Source organism: Osmia bicornis, chromosome 11 (genome assembly GCF_907164935.1).
Source record: "Osmia bicornis bicornis chromosome 11, iOsmBic2.1, whole genome shotgun sequence".
NCBI lineage: Eukaryota > Metazoa > Arthropoda > Insecta > Hymenoptera > Megachilidae > Osmia > Osmia bicornis.
This window is the reverse complement of record NC_060226.1, coordinates 10,022,796-10,032,701: the sequence shown is the minus strand read 5'-3', so window position 1 is coordinate 10,032,701 and position 9,906 is coordinate 10,022,796. Positions and strand designations below refer to the sequence as shown.

Genomic DNA, 9,906 nt, shown 5'->3' with positions numbered 1-9,906 from the left:
ATTTGAACGTATATTCATACTTATTTGCAGACTTTTATATTTTATTTATATACAATACACGATATAAAACGAAAATATATATATATAAGTAGCTAATTTAAATGCAGTATAAAGTTAAAGATATAATTCGCATGTAACGCATGAAAGATTGATGTATTATTCATTTAAAATGTTGTATATAACCTTAAGTGATCGATGATGAAGCATTATTAGTTTCAATGACGTTTCATTTTTCTAATTAATACTTCATTTATAGGTACGTTAAAAAATGACGCTTGTTTGGAGATTATTGACGAGAAATATTGCTTCGAGAAAAATAAATTTTCATAAATCTTCACTGGTGCATAAACAATTATTTTATACATGTTCGAAACCGTTGATCAGGATCTATGGAAAAACATGTGTATTTTCTCCGTTAAGATATCACGGAAGCAGTACCTTAAAAACGAAAGTTTTAAACTCTACCGTGGAAACTATCGCACGAAAGAAAATATCAGATTTTAAAAGTTTGTTTATGTTAGCAGTACCTGAAAAATGGAGGTTATTTGGTGCAATCACATTTTTACTGATTTCATCTGCTATCACAATGGCTGTACCTTTTTCTTTAGGAAAATTGATTGATATCGTTTATACAACTGAAAAAGAACGTATGAAAGAAAAACTGAATCAATTATGCATTATTTTGTTTGGAGTATTCCTTGTCGGAGGTATATGTAATTTTTGTAGAGTCTATTTAATATCTACCGCCGCGCACAGGGTAACTCAGTCTTTAAGAAAACAATTGTACGCTGGTATTCTTCGTCAAGAGGTGGCAATGTTTGATAAATCCAGTACAGGAGAGTTTGTTGGAAAATTATCTGGTATGTATACTATATATTTTAACTTTGAAATATTGTTCCAAGGAATTTGCTTCGTATAATTATAATTCCAATCTGACTTTCTTCATTTTAGGAGATACGCAACTGGTTAGTTACGCGTTAACAAGAAATTTATCGGATGGATTGCGTTCCGCTGTTATGAGCGTCGCTGGAGTATCCATGATGTTCTATGTTTCACCTAAATTAGCGGTGCTTGGTCTGGCTATAGTACCACCGATAGCTGGTTTAGCCATAGTTTATGGGCGTTTTTTAAAAAATATTTCAACCAACATACAGGATAGTTTAACGTCGTTAAATACAATAGCCGAAGAAAGGATCAGTAATATAAGGACAGTAAAAGCTTTTGCGAAAGAAATTGATGAAGTTAAACGTTATAATTTTCAATTAGAGAATCTGCTCAAAGTATGCTACAAAGAGAGTTTATATAGAGGAATATTTTTTGGATTAACCGGTTTCTCAGGAAACGCGATCATCCTGTCTGTTTTATATTACGGTGGAACTATGGTTTCCGACTTGTCGCTGACAGTTGGAAGCTTAAGCGCTTTCTTAATATATGCCGCATACGTAGGAATATCATTGAATGGATTATCTTCATTTTATAGCGAATTAAACAAAGCATTAGGTGCAAACATGCGTTTAATTGAATTAATCGAAAGAGAACCAGCAATACCTATTGGCGGTGGTAAAATTCCGGAAAATCAATTATCAGGTGATATTCAATTCCAAAATGTTAGTTTTGCTTATCCTACGAGGAAGAATGCGTGGATTTTGAGAAATTTTACTTTGAACGTTCCAAAATGTATGGTGATCGCTATCGTTGGATCGTCAGGTTGTGGAAAATCTACAGTAGCATCGCTATTGTTAAGACTTTATGATCCGAATTCAGGATGTATACTTTTAGACAATCATGATCTTAGGTCTCTCGATCCTTCCTGGGTGAAATCACAGATCAGTATTGTTTCTCAGGAACCTGTTCTCTTTAGTGGAACGATAAGAGAAAATATATTATACGGATTAGAAGATCCAACAAAATCTGACGAGATGGAACAAATTGCGAAACATGCTCACGTTTTGGAATTTACAAAGAACATGCCGGATGGTTTGGATACGTTAGTCGGAGAAAGGGGAATTACCCTTAGCGGCGGACAGCGACAAAGAGTTGCTATTGCCAGAGCATTGATAAAGGTAATTCTACTAATAATAATTCTACAAAAATTTCATCTTTAAAGGATACACATTTGAAATTCATTTTTGTGTTTAGAAACCAACAATTTTAATTCTGGACGAAGCGACGAGTGCGTTAGATGCTGAAAGTGAACATTATGTACAGCAAGCTTTAGAAAAAGCTGTTCAAGGTCGAACAGTGTTAATTATAGCCCATAGATTTAGCACAATAAAAAATGCTGACAAGATCGTGGTTTTGAACAAAGGACAAGTAGCAGAAAGTGGAACTTACAAGGAACTTAGGAGTTTAAACGACGGTTACTTTAATAAGTTAGTTCAACATCAAACTTTTACCTAAATCGTATAATTTTTATGTATCAGAAAATTGTATGTGTGTTGTGTGTGTGTCTGTCTGTTTCTCTGTGTGTTTTATCAACCAAATGACTGATAGTGTCTAACGATTATTTGTTAAGGTCATTGAAAATCACATTTGTAATAAATAATTAATAAATTTATTAATTTATAGAATACAATGTGTTGTTATTCTGTAACTGTATTGTATTATTAACTTTCTCTACACAATATACCGACTCTTAAGGAATTATGTAATACTACGAAAATGAACTTTTACAACCATTGGATTTCTTATGTATCCATTGCTTTTTTTATCAACAAGATGAAACCTATTACTTCAGTTAAATGTATCAAAACAATTTGTGTAAGCGATGCATAAATACTCGAGTAAGTATTTTAATGTAATAATAATCACAATAATAATCATGCGTGTTCTTTGATCTGTGATGTAAGGCAGGTATTATGAATAATCCCACTTTGGTAATAATTTTTAATATATTTTCCTATAAAATAATATACACTGCTATTTTAAGTTATATCAATATCTTTCATCATCGATTTATGTTATTTTTAAATTAATATGCTATTGCTACAATTAATATACTTCTTGATAAATTATTACTTTTAAACTTGTATTTCCTTAAAAATATCCAATGTAAACACATGACCAGAAGTAAATTATTATAATTAAACTAGGAGGATTTTTAAACCATTACGCAAGTTTAGTAGATTCTCCTTTAGGAAGAAATATCCATGTTACCTGATAAAATACATATTTAACTATTATCTTTTTATTGAAAAGCACAGCAAGGTATAAAGAGAGCGATAATATTTGTTTCTCTAATCAGAGAGAAAACAAACTTTTATCCTTGCTATGTTTTACCTTCTTTTAGTTATGATAATATTTGTAATAAAGGCATTTATTTATTTATTTATTTATTTATTTATTTATTTATTTATTTATTTATTTATTTATCGGTTACAACTTGAATCATAAAATGGAATCTGCATTTTGATTCCAATTATAATGTAAAATTGAAACCTTTATCACTTTTTCTAGTTTCTGTGTCGTATATGTCATTGAAAGCTATTAATATTTTAAAACTGATGTATCGTTTGAATTGTCAATTTTCGAATGATATTTCTGTACATAAGACCAGTAACCAGTTTGACGTTCAATGATTCGATTTATATTTTAGATCCAAGTTTATAGAGGTACCTAATTAATGTTCTCCATAGATGCCGATAAAAAGTATTTAAAAATTTTCAACTGCGTATTTATTATATTTTCTTTATGAAACTATCGCACAGTGTACATATATTAGTTAGGTAGCCTCGGTCTACCGATTTCATACGCTCCGGTCATGAGCCATAGTCAGTCACATCCTAATCAGTAAAAACTTTCGTCTGTATAAATTCACGATCAAATTTTTCTTTTTTTTTTCTTTTTTACAAACTGATTTGAGTTGAAACCCAAACCGTGGTCAAAGCTGGTCGTTACTATTATAATGTTCTGGGAATAGGCAGTGTTTTGCTTTCTACAGGAGCTTAGAAATTCATATGAACAAGTTCTGTACAATACCAAATTAACTTGATTTTAGTTGCAATTATGAAATTAATAAAGTAGTAAATAATATATAATTAGATAACCTTTTGCAATTTTATAAAGATCAGAAAAATCATATTCAAAATACAATAAAGATTTTCTTCTTATATTAAGGATAAATTTGTTTCGTTCAGTATTTCTTTACGTTTCCTGTTTAAATAAAAATCAAGCATTATAAATATAATGTAATAGAACCTGTTTCTTACACTTCTTATTAACTTCTAGATGATTGTGCTGCTTCTTGCTCCATTGGTTCGTCACTCTGTTCAAATACCGATAACGTTTCTTCTTCGTCTACATCCATTAATTCTACCGGTTCCTGTACTTTTCTACTTGTTGTATTTTCTATTACTGTATCACTAGTTTCAATCATAGTAGTAATAGTAGTAGTAGTACTAGTAGTAGTAATAGTAGTAGTAGTAGTAGCAGTAGTAGTAGTAGCGGTAACAGTAGTAGCAGCAGCAGCAGCAGCAGCAGCAATAGTGGTGGTGGTAGTAGTAGTAGTAGCAGTAACAGTAGTAGTAGCAGTAGCGGTAGTATTAGTAGTAGTAATATCATTACCTTCCAATTCTGTTACATGATTATCTTCAACGCACATTTTATTTTCGTTTCTAGATTGACTTGTTGCTACAGGATTTCGATTTTCTAAATTCTCTGATATTTCAATGATCGACGAAGTATCCTCCTCTTCTATTTTTATCTCGTTAATAGTCTCCGTCGTGTCTTTTGATTCTTCGATAATAGAAATTGGATCAGGTACTATGGATTTTATTATTCTAGTTTCATCTTCTATAGCTTTCGTTATGGTTAAATTATTTTCTTCTTGATCGGAATTAAAATTCTCTGTCGTATTATCTTTGGAAGATGAATCTTCCACGATAGATTTAGAATCGATCGATTCTGTCGATTCTGTTTCTTTGTTATGATCTTTTAAATTTTCCACATCTACAGGCATATCCTCGGAACTATTTCCAGACGGATTTTCCTCTGTACTCGTATTATCTGCAATCAAACTTACATCGTCGGTAGGTTTCTCTAAATTGTCTTTCGATAATGTATCTTCTATATTGGAATTCTTTAAAGATTCTACTACTTTTTCTTTGTCCTCTATGGTTGGATCGTGCGTATTTTGAGTAACTGTTTCGACTTCTTCTACCCGATTACTACTCAACTTTGCTGCATTTTGTAAATTTTCGTTCGATTCTTTGCTGTTGGGTACTGTTTTAGATTCGATATCTGATTTCATCGTACATACGTCGTTAACTTTACTCGACTCTTCTTCTAGGTGTACCGATGATACACGTGAGCCAACTTCTGTTTTTCCGTTTGCTTTAGAATTATCTACATAAAATTTTAATGACTTACTTTCGTTCGAACTGAAGTCTTTCGTCTGAAAGGTAGTTTGTAACTTTCGCGTGGAATCCGTAATTTCACCTCCATCATTTTCCAATTCTAAACTAGGCTGAGAACTAGTATCCTCGTTCATGATGGCTTCTGAAACGTCACTGACAATTCCAGAAGTTTCAGGAACCATGGTAGATAAATTCTGCATCGTAGGTTCTATCTGTGAATTCTGTGTTTGCGGCGAACAAGTTAAATTGGGAGCGCTAGTAAACTCTGAAGTTGTTGGTATAAAATTAGATACAACGTTGTCTGATTTTGAAGTTGATTCGACTTTCTCGTGAGATATCTCTTCTGTGTCAAACACATTTTTTACTACTGTAGTAGTCGGTACAACGGTTTGTAACAATGGTGTTTCGTTTTCAACTGTATGTACGCTAATTGTAACGGTGGAAGAACAGTCTTTTTCCCAATATTCCATTTCTACATCCTGAGGAGGTTGCGTTACCGACGTATCTTCATCGACAGATCCATTGACCATACCGTCTCCGTTTTCGTTTCTTCGAGCTGTCGGTCCAGGTTCTCTGGTAGAAACAACCAAGATATTCTTTTCAATAGCTCGCATAAATTTGTCAACTCTATTATACTCCTTACGCGGTGCTGTCAATAACTCACAAATTCGTTGAACAGTAAACGGAGCATTTGCAAATGATTCTAAACGCTCCAAAAGATTGCTTTTCATAGTGTCGTAATTGAAATGTTCGACGTTTGGACAAGGTGCAAGATCAAGTGTCGGACAGCTTTCGTAAAAATCAGTCATTACGCGAGTAAGTTTTTCTCTAAATAGAGTTTTTATTAGCGACCACTGATAAACAGGATCGCCGGTTTTTGCGACCCAACACAAATAGTCCTCGAGTTCTCGAGGTATTTCGCTTGGACGCATTTTCTGAAACTCGTCTAATGCCTGCAATACTTCCTCTAAATTTTCCATTTTTTCCGTTTACTCTCCCCTCCGTCTTCTTTAGTTACTAAATAATTTCTGTCGACAATTTTCGTCAAAAACTGCTAGAACCTGTAGCAAAACTTTAGGCAAGAAACAACGAAAAACGCAAACACACCGGGTACTAAATAGAAACAATGAAGGATGGGGGATGAAGCAGGCCTACCAACCAACACCTACCAATATCTATTTACCTGAAAAGAATATGTCATTGTTGACTGCTGTTGTTGTTGTTCTTGTTGTTTTTGTTGTTGTTGACAGCAGATTTGGTTAATTTTTATTTATTATGTATGTACTTCGTTGTGTGGTAATTAAAATGATTTATAATTTTTACATAATTCAACATACTATATGTATAAGTATTAAATCTTTGCAGCGTATTTCTGTTTTATCGACATCAAACTACACAACATGGTAATTTATGTTTAATTTATAATGCCACTGGAAAAACAATATTATTTATATATATTTTTCTTTATAAATACTTCTTGTACGTACATACGCTTAAAAAATGTGTGGCAGCGTTTAAATTATACACCGCTTCAAACAAAAGCGTAGTATGGTTGATTACAAATTTCACGTTTATATATACAGTGAAGTTAGTTACGCTCAATAAACAAGATACAGTGATGCTAGCGTGGAGGCCGAACTCGGAATTCTGCGTCGGTAAAACAGCCCATAACTGAACAGAAACTGATTCAAGCGCCATCTCAATTATTGCATCCAACTAACAGCATGCTATACTACATCACCATTATTTCCTGCATAATTAATAAACGTACCATAGAAATAATGACACAGTTATTAATTAGTCATCAAATAATAACGATAGCCCAGGTCTCAACCAGGGAGAGGTTACTGCGGGTGGAGACCCACCCTGCCTCATCCTATCCACCCTCCATTTATGCAAATTTTTACTTTTATTCATTAACATCATCCTCTTGATGCACATTTGCAAAACGTTTTTGACTGTTTTGCAAACGAACAACAAAAAGAGCATTATTCTTATTATTCGCTACCTACCTATCTACACTTATCTATACATATATTTAATACTTATTAATCTACCCTATGCGTGTATATCGTGCAAATTTATTTCAATATATTTTTCAAGATTTAAAATCAGAATTAGACATTAAGATTTTGTAATATGTAAATATACAAATAATTATAATACCAGAATAAATAAGAACTTGTTATATTTTGTGGTATATTATGCTTTTAGAAATAACACAATTAACAAATATAATTATTTAAAAGTAACAGTGCATTTGAAAATTCCATTTCTGTTTCAGTCTTGTTCACAGCTGTAAGAAAGACAGATTTATGTGAAAAGATTGATCATCTTTTATTTATATGTATATATATATATATATATATGAAAAACTCCATACATATTAATTCAATCATAATAAAGAAAATGATGTATTTTTTTCAAATGCACAATTGGTAGTAATTGAACACAATACATGTGATACAAATTCATTTCGAAAATGATCAGAAATATTTTTGAGATTCACCAGTTACGCTCCAACAACATATTAAATTTGATATTATCACTTGAACGAGATGTTCTCGTTTGTCTAGATCTAATAGCATTTAATTGAAAAACTACAGAAACACAGTTGTAAAATAACAATCCAAACGTATTTTAATAAGATACTGATACAAGAAACGGTATGTTTAACGATTTATGTATTTATAACTGTATTTCTTAAGTTTTCCTAAAGTAACTTTACAATGTTTTGCACATTAATTGAATAAAATAATAACAGAATTATTACACAAACATAACATCATCGACTAAAATAAATATGTAGGTGTATGTGTACGTGTATGTAATGTAACAATGTTCATTTATAGTGTTGAAAGTTTTATGCGCGCGCGCATGTATGTAATGTTTAGAGAATGTGCACAATTGTAGAAAGTTGGTGGTCAATAAATTCTAATATACATTGTACTATGGAAAACATTTGAAAGGCGTCAAACTGATATACAAATTGGCTTGATTAAAGGCTTAGTAACAATCATAATTTGACGCTACAAGATTTTGTTACTTACAACTATCCAATGATTTTGCTGTTATTAATAAATTTATAAAATCAAACACATTACCATATTTTAATATTTAATATTTGTCACAAGTTTTGATTATTTAGACATCAACCACCATCTTCTTATGAATATCTGTATTACCAACAACCTGAAATCATACGTAACAAACATGTTATATTAGTTATCCAAAATTCTAATTTTCTAAAATTCATTACTTACAGAACAGAATTCCTCAAAACTAATTTTACCATCTTCGTCTTTATCAGCAAACAATATTGTTTTATCAACAATTTGTTGAAGTTGTGTATCTTTCAAATTATTGCCTACCATCATTTTTAATACTTGAAACAATTCCCCGTTACTTATGAAACCGTCGTTATCCATATCATAAATTCTAAAGGCAAATCTTAATTTGCTTTCTTTGTCACCCTTTAAAAGAAAAACAACAAACTCTTCAAGTAAATTATTCAATGCAAGAATGATATTGGTATACATACCTTGACACTGAACTGAGAAACACCGTGGATAAATTCCTTAAAATCAACTTCTCCATTACCATCGGCATCAAATATATCTATTACACGTTGAACTAAAGGATTTTGTTGTAACTCTGGTAATGACATAAACTCATCGATACTTAAAGCACCGCTATTATCCAGATCTAATTTGCGAAATCGTTTTCCCAATCTTCTAATTTCATCAACATCAACTGACACATTGATATTTTTATGTTAAAAATTTTTTGATAGTGTGACATAAAAAATATATGCAAACATATCATTATGAAACATTATAATAACGCAACAGCATAATAAACATGATACCTTCTTCTTTACAAGTGCTATGTTTAGTTGATGATAAAAATAAATCAAAGGTAATAAGTAAACTAAAATTAAAAAAAAAAAAGAGAGAGAGAGAGAGAGAAAGAAAAACTTGGTTTTAATACAAATTTGTATAAATTTTGTCAAATTTTGATTAAAATGAGAACACAGCATAATTTAAATCGTTTCCAAAAAAATAAAATTGTTATATCAAACAGAATAGGTTAATTCAAGGTTTTAAAAACAATGTTCAATATTAACTTACAATTAGAACACAGTTCCATAGGCAAAGAGCTTTCGTTACCCTAAAAGAAGAAGTTATAAAATAATACATGTACTTTGTTTCAGAAATCCTTTTCTTTTATTTACGATCAGGAATAATTTTGAAACGATAACCATACAAATGTTTATACTAAAAATAATTAAAATAAAAAGTAACACAACTCTGATATGTTACTTAATAATTTACTGAAATGTAATTAATCGAGATTTAATACTCTTCCTTACCATTGTGAAATCGAATCAGCGGATTCCTGTTACTGTCAAAAATTCACCCAAAAACGTCAAAATTGATCAGCGGGTATTATTTTATGGTTGATAAACCAATAAAAGGTAAATAAACATAGATAGGAAACTAAACGATCGTTTGAATCCTGTTCTTCTCAAATGGTGACCGCTGGTGATTTT

General features: G+C 31.2%; 3 protein-coding genes across 5 annotated transcripts; 1 reads left to right on the top strand and 2 right to left on the bottom strand.

Moving 5' to 3' along the window:
* Positions 1–14: 14 nt before the first annotated feature.
* On the top strand, positions 15–2,570 carry LOC114879231 (ATP-binding cassette sub-family B member 10, mitochondrial). Its single transcript, XM_029193967.2, has 4 exons — positions 15–153; positions 257–860; positions 952–2,063; positions 2,140–2,570. The coding sequence occupies exons 2-4, from the start codon at positions 269–271 to the stop codon at positions 2,398–2,400; spliced, it is 1,965 nt and encodes a 654-aa protein (XP_029049800.1). The 5' UTR covers positions 15–153; positions 257–268; the 3' UTR covers positions 2,401–2,570.
* A 1,089-nt stretch (positions 2,571–3,659) lies between these two features.
* On the bottom strand, positions 3,660–7,437 carry LOC114879232 (serine/threonine-protein phosphatase 4 regulatory subunit 2). Of its 3 annotated transcripts, none has more exons than XM_046287865.1 (3): positions 6,842–7,437; positions 6,538–6,784; positions 3,660–6,415 (listed from the first exon to the last, which is right to left on the bottom strand). In XM_046287865.1, exon 3 carries the CDS (start codon positions 6,332–6,334, stop codon positions 4,217–4,219), a length of 2,118 nt encoding a protein of 705 aa, XP_046143821.1. In that variant the 5' UTR covers positions 6,335–6,415; positions 6,538–6,784; positions 6,842–7,437; the 3' UTR covers positions 3,660–4,216. The 3 variants fall into 3 exon arrangements, with proteins under 3 accessions (XP_046143821.1, XP_046143823.1, XP_046143822.1); XM_046287867.1 differs by having other exon boundaries at positions 6,538–6,745; XM_046287866.1 differs by having other exon boundaries at positions 6,846–7,437.
* An 88-nt stretch (positions 7,438–7,525) lies between these two features.
* Positions 7,526–9,819, bottom strand: LOC114879229 (calcineurin subunit B type 2). Its single transcript, XM_029193965.2, has 5 exons — positions 9,727–9,819; positions 9,485–9,524; positions 8,896–9,107; positions 8,618–8,827; positions 7,526–8,546 (listed from the first exon to the last, which is right to left on the bottom strand). Exons 1-5 carry the CDS (start codon positions 9,727–9,729, stop codon positions 8,499–8,501), a joined length of 513 nt encoding a protein of 170 aa, XP_029049798.1. The 5' UTR covers positions 9,730–9,819; the 3' UTR covers positions 7,526–8,498.
* Positions 9,820–9,906: the final 87 nt, after the last annotated feature.

What these genes read in the sequence shown, in the direction of transcription:
- LOC114879231 (XM_029193967.2), top strand. Translation starts at nt 269, where the DNA reads ATGACGCTTGTTTGGAGATTATTGACGAGAAATATTGCTTCGAGAAAA. An exon ending in GTTTGTTGGAAAATTATCTG is followed by an intron (nt 861 to 951) that starts GTATGTATACTA and finishes TCTTCATTTTAG; the next exon opens with GAGATACGCAACTGGTTAGT. An exon ending in TTGCCAGAGCATTGATAAAG is followed by an intron (nt 2,064 to 2,139) that starts GTAATTCTACTA and finishes TTTTGTGTTTAG; the next exon opens with AAACCAACAATTTTAATTCT.
- LOC114879232 (XM_046287865.1), bottom strand. Translation starts at nt 6,334, where the DNA reads ATGGAAAATTTAGAGGAAGTATTGCAGGCATTAGACGAGTTTCAGAAA.
- LOC114879229 (XM_029193965.2), bottom strand. An exon ending in TATGGAACTGTGTTCTAATT is followed by an intron (nt 9,108 to 9,484) that starts GTAAGTTAATAT and finishes TCAATGTGTCAG; the next exon opens with TTGATGTTGATGAAATTAGA. An exon ending in TTTCTCAGTTCAGTGTCAAG is followed by an intron (nt 8,828 to 8,895) that starts GTATGTATACCA and finishes TTTCTTTTAAAG; the next exon opens with GGTGACAAAGAAAGCAAATT.